The 15435-nt window shown below is 42.0% G+C and overlaps 1 protein-coding gene across 3 annotated transcripts in view; it reads right to left on the reverse strand.

The window, feature by feature from the left end:
• FAM135B (family with sequence similarity 135 member B) overlaps window positions 1-15435 on the reverse strand; it is a 354745-nt gene that overhangs the window by 19741 nt on the left and 319569 nt on the right. For all 3 annotated transcript variants that reach the window (XM_026454551.1, XM_031935958.1, XM_023192766.2), the window contains exon 13: window positions 1576-3601. In XM_026454551.1, coding sequence (XP_026310336.1) covers window positions 1576-3601 — 2026 coding nt within the window. The remainder of the gene's footprint in view (window positions 1-1575; window positions 3602-15435) is intronic.

Genomic DNA, 15435 nt, shown 5'->3' on the forward strand with positions numbered 1-15435 from the left:
AAGGTCAGAATCTCAAATTTGACACTTACTCTTTCTTGTTATTATCTGTTATTAGCCTCCTCCTCCTCCTCATCATCATCATCATCGTCGTTGTCTCTTATACTTTTTTCTCAGAGTAGATGCCATCTTCTTTAGGAAGCTTTGCCTGGCCACTATCCCTATTCATACTCATTTCCCCAAGCCAAACTAGGTGCTTTTCCTTCTGGTTCCACCATGCACACACGAAACATCATATTTACCCAGTCACTGCCCTCATCTACTTTTCTCATGTGTCTGTCTCTCTGTTAGACTGCAGATACAAAAAAAGCAAGGGAACCCCTGGCTGGGCAGCTACTGGACAGCATCTGCTATGTCTGCTGTGTACTCACTGAATTAATGACAAGTACCATATGATAGGCATTTAATATTCTTTATAAAACAAAAAACCCAATGTTTGCCTGCCTGTGGCAATTTCTTTTGGAGACACCATTAATATGTAACTCTTTAGCATTTTGCAGAAGGGTAAAGAAGATGGGATGTTTGATAAAGTGATTCTATTATATACATAATCAGATATACAGTTTACAGATGGGAGAGCAATGTGAATATAAGCCCAATACAAGGATGAAGAAATGGATTCTGGCATTACAAAGGTAAACTTAAAAGCCCCACAATGTTAAAGGGTGTTTGGGAGTCAAATCTGATGAAGAATTGTATTCCTCAAAGGCTCTTAAGGAACTCCCCTTTCAAACTATGAAAAGGTAGAGGTACAATGATATTCATAAGAGTTATAATATTCATAATAAAAATTGAACAAAATTGGCGGGGTGCGGTGGCTCATGCCTGTAATCCCAGCTCTTTGAGAGGCCCAGGCGGGCGGATCAAGAGGTCAAGAGGTCGAGACCATCCTGACCAACATGGTAAAACCCCGTCTCTACTAAAAGTATAAAAATTAGCTGGGCGTGGTGGTGGGTGCCTGTAGTCCCAGCTACTTGGGAGGCTGAGGCAGGAGAATTACTTGAACCCAGGAGGTGGAGGTTGTAGTGAGCTAAGATTGAGCCACTGCACTCTAGCCTAGTGAAAGAGCGAGACTCTGTCTCAATCAATCAATCAATCAATAGTTAAAATTTAAAAGTTCATTTGTAAAGAATTTGGTTAATAAATCATGGTATATTCATGCAACAGAATGTTGTGTAATTATTAAAATGATGATGCAAACATAGATTTATAAACATAGATATTTCTAATATATTATTAAATTAAACATTTACAATTGCCATTTATACAGAATGATCTCATTTTTGTATAAAAAGCATAAATAGATATAGATTCACATAGAAAAATTGCAGAAGAATATACACTGTGGTTACATTTGGCGGTAGACTTATTGACCATTTTTACTTCCTTACAGCTTTCTGCATTTTTAATTCATATGATATGAATTAAATATATGATATATTATCTATAATATATTATCTTATTTAAATCAGAAAATCACAGATATCTAAATTTTGAAATAGTATGCATGAAATGGAGAAATATGTAGAAAAATCTAAAAGACTGTTGTGGGAAAGGTAAGCCCATCAGCCAGCTTACCTAAACATCCTTTCACTGACTTCCTCATCCAACGTGCTGGAATGGGTAGAAACAACTCCAAAGGATCCCAAAGGCTGATGGGTGATGGGAAACAGGGTCTGTTTGGAAGAGAATCCAGCCCTGGCAGGGGTCTCCTTGGGCACAGATGAGAAAGGGAGACAGGTGGCAGTGCAAGACACAGATAAGTTCACAACCTCCACAGCCTTCAGACTGTCCAGAGTGAAGGTCTCTGCAGAGGTCAGATGGGACCCCATGATGGAAGTGCCTGCCTTCAGCTCTTGGTTTTTCAAAACCTGGGAATGAACGGAATGGGTCACAGTGGGGCACACAGTGCCTGCTTTATGTTTAGCCTCCGGGAAGGCATTCGCTCCTCTATTAAATGCTGTGTCATCCATAATGCAAGGTGAACCACTTTGGCTTTGCTGGCCTGTTGAGTTCATGTTGATGGCATCCGCAGCTGATGTATAGCTCAATTCAGGCACCTGATGTTGAGAGAGACCCTCAACCTCTGAGATGCCACTGTTGGAAAGAGCTGGCTGACCCACATTCAAGTCTTTAGGTATGCCCTTTGGGGTTTCCACGAGTGCTCTATGAAGAGATCTGGTCCTGGGGTTTTCAAGTGCTATGACACGTGGTATTTTTAAATTAAGACCTTTGGTTTCAACACCTGGAGTGTTCTCAGTCCTGTCATCAGGAAGACAGTGTCCTTGAGCATCAAACTGCTTCCCTTTCCCTTTGGGGATGTCTATGTATCCAGGGCCCTGCTGGTTGTCAGCATCTAAAGCTATCTCTACCAGGGGATGGTCCACTCCACCATCCTGTGTTCCAGAGTCACCACAAAGTTGAGAGCAAGGTCCTGGGGAACCTTGGCTCTTGCTGTGCATATCTGAAGGTTCACCAAAACCTCCACCTTGCTGCTTGGTGTCTGCATCTTCAGCAGCCTCCTCTGGGCTACTGATATGGGGAGCAGATACAGACTTGGTTAACTTAGTGAGTGCCACCTCCCGCTCATCCTCCTCAAAAGGTAAAGAGCTAATGGAGGTGAGAGAAGCCTGGATGCCGCTTGGCAAACTCGTGTTACTTTCTGTGTGCCCACCCTCTAGGGAGTTCCGGTGGAGGGCATGTCTTCGAACAAATGGGTGCAAGACTTCCCGATCACTGGGCAACTCCAGAGCCCTGCTTCGGGCCTCCGACCATGCAACGGAGCTTGGCTCACTCTCAATGCCTGAATCCGATATGATGGATGAAGATCTCTTGATGACCCCGGATAGCACTGAGAGTTCATCCTGCTCTTCTGTGTGAGAGTCCTTTAGGGAAGACCTAATATCTAAGGGCTCCCTCAGTGTAGAATTTAGTGGATCACAGGGCTCAGAGGGGGTGAGTTTCAAGCTTAGCAGCACCATCTTCCCCTCTTGATCTATTCCCTTTCCTAGAGTACTTAATTCATGGAGAGTGGTTTTGTCTGAAGAGATGGCATTTTGGTGGCTTCCACCTACTACCACTTTGCTTAGCCCAGTCTTGTCTAATCCATACTTATCTCTAGAGCTCCTATTCTCATGCTGAGCATTGAAGGCCACCAGGGGTTCAGCTCTGGAGGGGTTCTTATTGCTAGATTTTACATCAATGTAGGTCAGCACTGGGGCCTGTCCATCCTCTGGGCCTGGACTCCTTCTAGAAGTATCCACATCTGCCACTGGATGTGTCCCAGCATCAGATGTTTGGCCAGTCCAACATTCATCTTCAGGCACACCTACTTTGTTTTGAAATTCACCAATTGTTATATACACCTGAGATTCAGAGCACACATCCATATGATTTTGTGTGGCCACATTCTCAGCCAGCTCTGGACACCTTATAACTTCTTCATCAGAATCCATTTGGGATGGTTTTAGGGTAGACAAGACAAGGTCTTCCCTAAAAGATAAATTGCCATTTACCATACAGTTATCTTCTTTCTCTTTTAGATTCATTATTGTAGGACTTGTCACTGGAACATCAAAATTAGGATAAACACTCAAATTATGCCCTATGGAAAAAAAAAAAAGAAAGAAAATTATATCATAGCATAAGAATCTATGTTTACAAGTTATCCAAATGTCTAACTGCATAATAAAGAATTTGGCTTTGAGGGCTTGGTTCCAAGATGGCTGAATAGAACAGTTCCAATCTACAGCTCCCAGCATGAGTGATGCAGAAGATGGGTGATTTCTGCATTTCCAACTGAAGTACTGAGTTCATCTCACTGGCACTTGTTGGACAGTGGGTACAGCCAACAGAGTGTGAGCTGAAGCAGGGTGGGGCATCACCTCACCCGGGAAGCACAAGGGGTCAGGGAATTCCCTTTCCTAGCCAAGGGAAGCCAAGACAGATGGTACCTGGAAAATCAGGACACTTCCACCCTAATACTATGCCTTTCCAATCATCTTAGCAAACAGCACACCAGGAGATTATATCCTGTGCCTGGTTCAGAGGGTCCTACACCCATGGAGCCTCACTCACTGCTTGCACAGCAGTCTGAGATCGAACTTCAAGGTAGCAGCGAGGCTGGAGGAGGGGCGTCTACCATTGCTGAGGCTTGAGTAGATAAACAAAGCAGCCAGGAAACTCGAACTGGGTGGAGCCCAACACAGCTCAGGGAGGCCTGGCTGCCTCTGTAGACTCACCTTCTGGGGGCAGGGCATAGCTGAACAAAAAGCAGCAGAAACTTCTGCAGACCTAAACATCCCTGTCTGACAGCTTTGAAGAAAGTAGTGGTTCTCCCACCTTGGAGTTTGAGATCTGAGAATGGACAGACTGCCTCCTCAAGTGGGTCCCTGACCCCTGAGTAGCCTAAGTTGGAGGCACCTCCCAGTAGGGGCCGACTGACACCTCATACAGCCAGGTGCCCCTCTGAGACGAAGCTTCCAGAGAAAGGATCAGTCAGCAACATTTGCTGTTCTGCAATATATGCTGTTCTGCAGCCTGCACTGGTGATACCCAGGCAAACAGGGTCTGGAGTGGACCTCCAGCAAAGTCCAACAGACCTGCAGCTGAGGGTCCTGACTGTCAGAAGAAAAACTAACAAACAGAAAGGACATTCACACCGAAACCCCATCTATACGTCACAATCATCAAAGACCAAAGGTAGATAAAACCACAAAGATGGGGAGGAACCAGAGCAGAAAAGCTGAAAATTCTAAAAATCAGAGCACCTCTTCTCCTCCAAAGGAATGCAGCTCCTTGCCAGCAATGGAACAAAGTTGGACAGAGAATGACTTTGAAGAGTTGATGGAAGTACACTTCACACAATCGGTAATAACAAATTTCTCCGAGCTAAAGAAGGATGTTCGAACCCATCACAAAGAAGCTAAAAACCTTGAAAAATGATTAGATGAATGGCTAACTAGAATAAATAGCAGAGAGACCTTAAATGACGTGATGGAGCTGAAAACCATGGCATGAGAACTACGTGACGAATGCACAAGCTTCAGTAGCCGATTCGATCAAGTGGAAGAAAGGGTATCAGTGACTGAAGATCAAATGAATGAAATGAAGTGAGAAGAGAAGTTTAGAGAAAAAAGAGTAAAAAGAAATGAACAAAGCCTCCAAGAACCAAATCTACATCTGGTTGGTGTACCTGAAAGCGACAGGGAGAATGGAACCAAGTTGGAAAACACTCTTCAGGATACTATCCAGGAGAACTTCCTCAACCTAGCAAGGCAGGCCAACATTCAAATTCAGGAAATATGGAGAACTCCACAAATATACTCCTCGAGAAGAGCAACTCCAAGACACACAATTGTCAGATTCACCAAAGTTGAAATGAAGGAAAAATGTTAAGGGTAGCCAGGAGGAAGGTCAGGTTACCCACAAAGGGAAGCCCATCAGACTAACAGTGGCTCTCTCAGCAGAAACTCTATAAGCCAGAAGAGAGTGGGGGCCAATATTCAGCATTCTTAAAGAAATGTATTTTCAACTAAGAATTTCATATCCAGCCAAACTAAACTTCATAAGTGAAGAAGAAATAAAATCCTTTACAGACAAGCAAATGCTGAGAGATTCTGTCACCACCAGGCCTGCCTTACAAGAGCTCCTGAAGGAAGCACTAAACATGGAAAGGAACAACTGGTACTAGCCACTGCAAAACATGCCAAATTGTAAAGACTATCCATGCTGGGAAGAAACTGCATCAACTAATGAGCAAGATAACCAGCTAACATCATAATGACAGGATCAAATTCACACATAACAATAGTAACCTTAACGTAAACGGGATAAATGCTCCAATTAAAAGACACAGACTGGCAAATTGGATAACGAGTCAAGACCCATCAGTGTGCTGCATTCAGGAGACCTATCTCATGTGCAGAGAAGACATAGGCTCAAAATAAAGGGATGGAGGAAGATCTACCAAGCAAATGGAAAACAAAAAAAAAAAAGCAGGGGTTGCAATCCTAGTCTCTGATAAAACAGACTTTAAACCAACAAAGATTGAAAGAGACAAAGAAGGCCATTACATAATGGTAAAGGGATCAATTCAACAAGAAGAGCTAACTATCCTAAATATATATGCACCCAATATAGGAGCACTCAGATTCATACAGCAAGTCCTTAGAGACCTACAAAGAGACTTCGACTCCCACACAATAATGGGAGATTTTAACACCCCACTGTCAACATTAGACAGATATCAATGAGACACAAAGTTAACAAGGATATCCAGGAATTGAACTCAGCTCTGCACCAAGCAGAACTAATAGACATCTACAGAACTCTCCACCCAAAATCAACAGAATATACATTCTTCTCAGCATCACATGGCACTTATTGCAAAATTGACCACATAATTGGAAGTAAAGCACTCCTAGTAAATGTAAAAGACCGGAAATTACAACAAACTATCTCTCAGAACATAGTGCAATCAAATTAGAACTCAGGATTAAGAAACTCACTGAAAACCACCCAACTACATGGAAACTGAACAACCTGCTCCTGAATGACTACTGGGTACATAATGAAATGAAGGCAGAAATAAAGATGTTCTTTGAAACCAATGAGAACAAAGACACAACATATCAGAATCTCTGGGACACATTTAAAGCAGTATGTAGGGGGAAATTTATAGCACTAAATGCCCACAAGAGAAAGCTGTAAAGATCTAAAATTGACACCCTAACATCACAATTAAAAGAACTAGAGAAGCAAGAGCAAACACATTCAAAAGCTAGCAGAAGCCAAGAAATAACCAAGATCAGAGCAGAACTGAAGGAGATAGAGACACAAAAAACCCTTCAAAAAATCAATGAATCCAGGAGATGGTTTTTTGAAAATATCAACAAAATTGATAGACCACTAGCAAGACTAATAAAGATGAAAAGAGAGAAGAATCAAATAGATGCAATAAAAAATGATAAAGGGGATATCGCCACCGATCCCACAGAAATACAAACTACCATCAGAGAATACTATAAACACCTCTATGCAAATAAACTAGAAAATCTAGAAGAAATGAATAAATTCTTGGACACATACATCCTCCCAAGACTAAATCAGGAAGAACTTGAATCCCTGAATAGACCAATAACAGGTTCTGAAGTTGAGGCAATGACTAATAGCCTACCTACTAAAAAAAGTTCAGGACCAGACGGATTCACAGCCGAATTTCACCAGAGGTACAAAGAGGAACTGGTACCATTCCTTCTGAAACTATTCCAATCAATAGAAAAAGAGGGAATCCTTCCTAACTCATTTGATGAGGCCAGCATCATCCTGATACCACAGCCTGGCAGAGACACAACAAAAAAAGAGGATTTTAGACCAATATCCCCGATGAACATCAATGCAAACATCCTCAATAAAATACTGGCAAACTAAATCACTAAATCCAGCAGCACATCAAAAAGTTTATCCACCATGATCAAGTTGGCATCATCCCTGGGATGCAAGGCTGGTTCAACATACACAAATCAATAAACATAATCCATCATATAAACCGAACCAATAAATGGGGAAAGGATTCCCTATTTAATAAATGGTGCTGGGAAAACTGGCCAGCCATATGTAGAAAGCTGAAACTGGATCCTTTCCTTACACCTTATACAAAAATTAGTTCAAGATGGATTAAAGACTTAAATGTTAGACCTGAAACCATAAAAACCCTAGGAGAAAACCTAGGCAATACCATTCAGGACATAGGCATGGGCAAGGACTTCATGACTAAAACACCAAAAGTAATGGAAACAAAAGCCAAAATAGACAAATGGGATCTAATTAAACTAAAGAGCTTCTGCACAGCAAAAGAAACTACCATCAGAGTGAACAGGCAACCTACAGAATGGGAGAAAATTTTTACAATCTACCCATCTGACAAAGGGCTAATATCTAGAATCTACAAAGGACTTGAACAAAGCCATCAAAAAGTGGGCAAAGGATATGAACAGACACTTCTTAAAGAAGACATTTATGTAGCCAACAGACACATGAAAAAATGCTTATCATCCCTGGCCATCAGAGAAATGCAAATCAAAACCACAATGAGATACCTCTCACACCAGTTAGAATGGGGATCATTAAAAAGTCAGGAAACAACAGGTGCTGGAGAGAATGTGGAGAAACAGGAACACTTTTACACTGTTGGTGGGATTGTAAACTAGTTCAACCATTGTGGAAGACAGTGTGGCGATTCCTCAAGGATCTAGAACTAGAAATACCATTTGACCCAGCCATCCCATTACTGGGTATATACCCAAAGGATTATAAATCATGCTGCTATAAAGACACATGCACACATATGTTTATTGCAGCACTACTCACAATAGCAAAGACTTGGAACCAACCCAAATGTCCATGAGTGATAGACTGGATTAAGAAAATGTGGCACATGTACAACATGGAATACTATGCAGCCATAAAAGAGGATGAGTTCATGTCCTTTGTAGGGACATGGATGAAGCTGGAAACCATCATTCTGAGCAAACTATCACAAGGACAGAAAACCAAACACCGCATGTTCTCACTCATAGGTGTGAAATGAACAATGACATCACTTGGACACAGGGTGGGGAACATCACACACCAGGGCCTGTGATAGGTTGGCGGGAGTGGGGAGGGATAGCATTAGGAGATATGCCTAACATAAACGACTTAATGGGTGCAGCACACCAACATGGCACATGTATACATATGTAACAAACCTGCACATTGTGCACATGTACCCTAGAACTTAAAGTATAATTAAAAAAAAAAGAATTTGGCTTTTTTTCATTCCTAATTCCTAAGAGATAGTCTCTAGATTCTCAGAATTTCTCAAATGATAATAGTGTCTTTGTTATTTATGGGGTCTTGATAATGTTTGCTAACCAGGGACTCATGATGAATCCCTAAACACTTTATGCTAATAAGTTAGTTCAGGATAGAGGTTGGCCATGCTGGAAAGACCAATCATGTGACTAGAGAGTTAAGACATTCAGTCAAGTAATACCAGCTTGATTTCTGGGAAAGAGTGACCTGGAGATTGATTTTGGTCACAATGAACCCCCGATAAAAACTCTGAATTATGAGGCTTAGGTGAGTGTCTCTGGTGATGACACAGACCGGTGTGCCTGGAGGGTGCCTCCTGAGGGCACAGAATGTTTATGTCTGAGGGCCCTCAGACCTCATCCTATGGATCTCCTTTTTAACTGGATGTTGTATCTTTTATAATAAAAATGCAATTATATGTATGATGCTTTCCTGAGTTCTAGGAGTCATTCTAACAATTATTGAACCTGAGGGGTTATGGAAACCCACAATTTGCAGCCAGTTGTTCAGCGTATGGGTGGCCTGGGAACCCCTGAGCTGATGTCTGGTTTTATTTATTTATTTATTCATTTATTCATTTATTCATTTATTTATTTACTTTTTCTTTTGAGATGGAGTCTCGCTCTGTGGCCCAGGCTGGAGTGCAGTGTCTCCATTTCAGCTCACTGCAATCTTCACCTCCCAGATTCAAGTGATTCTCCTGTCTCAGCCTCCCAAGTAGCTGGAATTACAAGCACATGTCACTATGCCTGGCTAATTTTTGGTGTGTTTTTTTTGTATTTTAGTGGAGATGGGGTTTCACCATGTTGCCCAGGCTGGTCTCAAACTCCTGAGCTCAGGCAATCCACCTGCCTCGGCCTCCCAAAGTGCTGGGATTACAGGCGTGAGCCACTGCGCCCGGCCTGGTGTCTGGTATTTGAAGGTAAAGTTCATCGAGGATTCTGCCCTTAGATGGTGAAGTTCGACCTCTGGGTAGTTAGTGTCAGAACGACACTGCACAAACAAAAAGCTGTCAAAACCTGTCATCCTTTTACTTTTAACTTATCAAAGTATGTGTAATCATCCCACTTGTAAATATTAAAGCATTTCTCCATATTATGCACAATATTTACAGAGTAAAAGACAGCTTTAGAGCCAGAAAAGCCTGATTTGGTCAGAAAATTCTGACATTGCCATTTACCCAGTGACAAGACCTTGGACAACTATGGAACTTAAATAAGCTCTTATCCTATTAGAGGTCACTTTCCTCAACTCTACAATGGGAAGATTCAAAGTAAACTTCATGCTCTATAGTCATAAGTCAAAGTAGAGTTATAATACAAGATGATGTTACAACTAGGGAAGACAGATTTCTACTTTCTCAGAAAAGTACTGCCGAGCTTGAATTCTATTAAGAGAAACTCTCCTTTGTGGCATTCAGACCACAGGAAAGCTCCCGGAATCATTGTGATCTTCATAATCAGATGGTGGGGAGTCAAAGATGATTTTTTCCTATTTTTTTTTAGGTAAGTCATTCTCTCTCTCAATCTCTCATCTTCTCTTTCCTTTCTTCTCTCCCCCTTACTCTCTCTCTGCCTCCCTCCCTTCTAAGAATTCGTAACTGGACAAAAACAATAACCTCTCATGTCTGTCTGTATCGTGGCTCTCATGAAACAGTCGTGTGACACGTTATTCAATTTACATATACAAACAAAAAAAAAGGACTGGATTTTTATTTTCTTTAAAAAGTTTAAATCCTCCACATGGTCTTAGTAGAAGTTAAATCAATGCAATCACTATTGAATGTGATCATGAAGTAAACCACTGAGACACTACTTACAGACTGCAGGGAGCATTAAGATATGATGCCTTGGAATGAAGTTTATAATTGCAGCAAGGAAATAATGGATCTCTTCCTTACCAGGGCACATTCTTTGCATCTTGAGCAACTGTGAACAAATTTCCCTCTCTCTACGATAACCTTCCCACAACCTACCACAAGTTAGACGATCTCTAACAAATTCCGAGCCTCCCTTCTAGATACATGCAGTGTGATATATCCTATTGCCATACTATGATCTGTTTGCGCATCTGTTGTCAAGTCTAGAGAGAAGAGTTGGTGTTTGGTGAATTTCTATAGCCCCAAGGCTAGCATCATGGCTAGTACATAGGTGATGAATTGAGAATAGAACAGAAATCCAACAAAACAAATAATATTGTTTGCATTGGCTTGAAAAAATGTTGCTTCAATATCATTTAGTCCCACAAACAGTACTTTGACATATTCTGTGTGAAAAATCCCTATCCTAGGCAGTGGCTTAGAAGGAGGGAAAGTGAGTACTAGTTATAATAGTGAACCAGGCTCTGCCTTTAAGGGATTTGCAAAATGTTGGGAAATATACACAGATACAGCTATCTCTTCTGCCAAAATAATGTGCACTATGGCAAAACAATGAAGATAGTAAAAAGACTAGTGGTTGCCAGGCACTGTTTGGGAGAAGGCAGGATAAATAGGCTAAGAACTGTGGATTTTTTGAGCAATGGAACTACTGTGTATTGTACTATAAGAATGGATGCACATCACTTATTATACGTCTGTCCAAACCCATAGAATGTGCAACATGAAGAAGGAACCCTCATGCAAACTAGGAACTTTGGGTGATAATGACGTGTCAATAGAGGTTCATCTGCTGTAACAAAGGCAACTCTCAGGTGGGAGATGTTGATAGTGAAGAAGGCTATGCATGTGAGGGCGTAGGAGGTATGTAGGAAATCTCTGTATCTTCCTCTTTATTTTCCTTTACTGGGAATCTGAAATGCTCTTTTAAAAAGTCTTTAAAAAGTAAAAAAAGAATGGGACTGCTGGGGAATATGAAATGAACTTCTTCAGAAAAGGAGGGAATGAACCACACTAAGCACAGGGAACAGCATGGGCAAAGGCCCAGAAGGCTGGGCACACTCTGCTCCAGGTTTGGTTCATTCCCATGTGGATGGAACAAGAGTGAGGTGTTGGCGGTATGAAGTCAGACAGAGAGAGAGAACCTACGCCATTGATGAACTTGAATGCCTTGTATAAATGAGTCATCTGGTCTTTATACCACAGGTCATAGATTCTTGGAATTAAAAAAAAAAACAAAACATGTATCAAATTCATCACGGACAGTTAAGACAGGAAACAGAAAGTGCAAGAAGTCAGTCAGTTGCCAAAATAGCAAATAATTAGTTTCATTATTGTAATTTTAGAAAAATGAAAGTAGCAAAGGATCTAATTGAAAGAGAATGGATTTAGAGTCAAATACTAATGAATAAACATGCATTCAGAATGCCTTTATGCCAGTTGCTCTTTTAAGTGTTTTATGGACTGATCAATCCACAAGTCACAGCAATCCTGTGGAGGAGAAATTCTAACCCCTTTTGCCTAATTTCACACAGTTAATAACCGTTAGGGGGAAAGACTCAAAACCAGACAATCTGACAATCTGGCCAACTCTTCAGGTTTGAGGCGAACCTCCCAATTGTCTTAGAATAGAGAGGCATGGTGTGGGTGTTGGGGGAGCAGAGACAAAGATAGATTTTGCAGAGTGTCTGGCACATGGCATGTGTTTAGGCCATGTGATATGGTTTGGCTGTGTCCCCACCCAAGTCTTATGTTGAATTGTAGCTCCCGTAATTCCCAGATGTTGTGGGAGGGACCTGGTGGGACATAATTGAATCATGGGGGCAGCTTCCCCCATCTGTTCTCGTGCTAGTGAATACATCTCACAAGATCTGATGGTTTCATGAGGGGAAAACCCTTTCACTTGGCTCTCATTCTCTCTTTGCCTGCTGCCATATAAGACGTGCCTTTCACCTTCCACCACGTGATGCCTCCCTAGCCACGTGGAACTGTGAGTCCATTAAACCTCTGTTTCTTTGTAAGTTACCCAGTGTCGGGTATGTCTTTACCAGCAGTGTGAGAACATACTAATACACCATGGTCTGTTAAAGACCATGAAGAAATGCTGTTACGGCTTTCATTAGTTGTTTTTTCTTTTTAGAGACAGGGTCTCACCTGTCACCCAGGCTGGAGTGCAATGACAGGAGGCACAGTCATAGCTCACTGTAACCTCTAACCCCTGGGCTTAAGCAAACCTCCCACCTCAGTCTCTCGAGAAGTTTGGACTACAGGTGTGAGCCGCCATGCCCAGCAAATGCTATTATTTTCACATAGAAATGGAAATCTTTTATTTCCCTTTTTCCCTTACACTGGACGAATGGAATATAATTGTATCTGATAACGTCACGGCAAGGCATAAATATTAAGGTCACTGGGTTCTTGAGGAAAGAGAAAATAGTTTTTAGTTTGTTTGTTTGTTTGTTTGTTTGTTTGTTTGTTTGTTTGTTTTGAGACGGGGTCTCACTCTGTCGCCTGGGCTGGAGTGCAGTGGCCGGATCTCAGCTCACTGCAAGCTCTGCCCCCCAGGTTCCCGCCATTCTCCTGCCTCAGCCTCCTGAGGAGCTGGGACCACAGGTGCCGCCACCACACTCAGCTAGCTTTTTGTGTTTTTTAGTAGAGACGGGGTTTCACCGTGTTAGCCAGGATGGTCTCGAACTCCTGACCTCGTGATCCGCCCGTCTCGGCCTCCCAAAGTGCTGGGATTACAGGCTTGAGCCACCCCGCCCGGCCGAGAAAATAGTTCTTTATCACTCATGCTTTTGATCTGGGGTTAAAGAATCATCAGAATACTTTGTGAGAGATCAAGGAGTTCAAGAGAAGCTTCCAGTTTGGAGTGGGGGTACAGATATTTCTGTAAAAGTAGTATGGGGGATACAGAAGGCTCAGGTCAGAGGTCTGTGGAGAGAAGACTGGAGGAGAGAGATCCGCCTCTGAGAGTGACTGCCTTTGTTCTTCCAGGAAGATGAGTGTACCTGCACTGTGCAGGAGTCCCAGCCTCAAGCTCAACACAGAAGCTGCAAGGAGAGGCTGATCCTAAAATATGACATTGTGCAAGGAAAATATCTTGAGGTCCCCAAAATCACTAAGCTAAAGAGAAAAGCCAAACTAGGAACTGCTTAAGGCAAACCTGCCTCCCATTCTATTCAAAGCTACCCCTTTTCTCACTGAGATAAACGCATATCTGATTACCTCCTTTGGAAAGGCTAATCAGAAACTCTAAAGAAGGCAACCATCTGTCTCTTATCTACCTATGACCTTGAAAGCCCCCTCCCAGCTTCGAATTGTCCCGCCTTTCAAGACCAAACCAGTGTTCACCTTACAGATCTTGATTATGTCCCATGTCTCCCTAAAATGCATAAAACCAAGCTGTGCTCTGACCACCTTGGTTACATGTCATCAGGACCTCCTGAGGCTGTGTTATGGGCCTGTGTCCTCAATCTTGTCAAAATAAACTTTCTAAATTAACTGATACCTATCTCAGGTTTTCGGGATTCACAACATAAATATGGATAACCAATGGGTTAGAGCAACCTGCAGGTTTGGACAATCCTAGAAAGACTTCCCCCAACCATGTCTTGTTGCTGTTTGACTCCAGGGCACTGACGTGAGAGGTAATGAGAAAGGAGTGGGCAGAGAAGCCCCAGAAGGACTGAGGTGGATTTTCCAGCTGATGTTGCAGGATGGAGGCACAGAGAGGGAATGAATTTATTTATTTCCTTAATTGATTTTTTTTTTTTTTTTTTTGAGGCGGAGTTTTACTCTTGTTGCCCAGGCTGGAGTGTAATGGTGTGACCTTGGCTCACCACAACCTCTGCCTCCCAGGTTCAAGCAATTCTCCTGCCTCAGCCTACCGAGTAGCTGGGATTACAGGCATGTGCCACCACACCCAGCTAATTTTGTATTTTTAGTAGAGATGGAGTTTCTTCATGTTAGTCAGGCTGGTCTCAAACTCCCAACCTCAGGTGATCCACCTGCCTCAGCCTCCCAAAGCGCTGGGATTACAGGTGTGAGCCACCGTGACCAGCCAAGGGAATGCATTTATTTAACAAATAGAGGTATGTGATGTAACTGCACCTGTGAGTTGAGGGACTAAGATTCATATTCACAAGAATGTATGTGAATATGTGCAGAAAAAAAGACTGGAAGACAATCTGCAACAAAACCTAATAATGATAATACTAGAGGTTCTGATAGTGGGCGATTAATTTAAATTCTTCTCCAACAGTTCAGATTCTCTGTAGTTAAATCGTATAACTCTGATGAAGATGTACTTACATATTAGTATACATGCATACCTACATATGCATACATACACATACATATATATGCAAACACACATACATACGTACACACACACACACACACACCCACAGAAGAAAACGTCTTGGTGTCATGTTTTAAACTTGTTTTGACCAGTTGGTTTGGAGGCTCTCTGGCCTGTACACTTTATAATTGCCATACGCTGTGCTGACACTAGATGTCAGGGTATAACTGAGAACCAAAGAACCGTATGTTTGCAAGGTTGCACTGCCCTTGGAAGTCTCTTGGATTTTTAAAATATCCTACAAGTCTCAGGTAGCAGAATCTTTGAAATTTAGCCATTTTAAAGCATCCTTTAAATGATGGGCACTTAAACATGATGATTTAAAACTCCTTGCACAGACAGC

This window comes from Piliocolobus tephrosceles, chromosome 7, assembly GCF_002776525.5.
Source record: "Piliocolobus tephrosceles isolate RC106 chromosome 7, ASM277652v3, whole genome shotgun sequence".
Classification (NCBI taxonomy): domain Eukaryota; kingdom Metazoa; phylum Chordata; class Mammalia; order Primates; family Cercopithecidae; genus Piliocolobus; species Piliocolobus tephrosceles.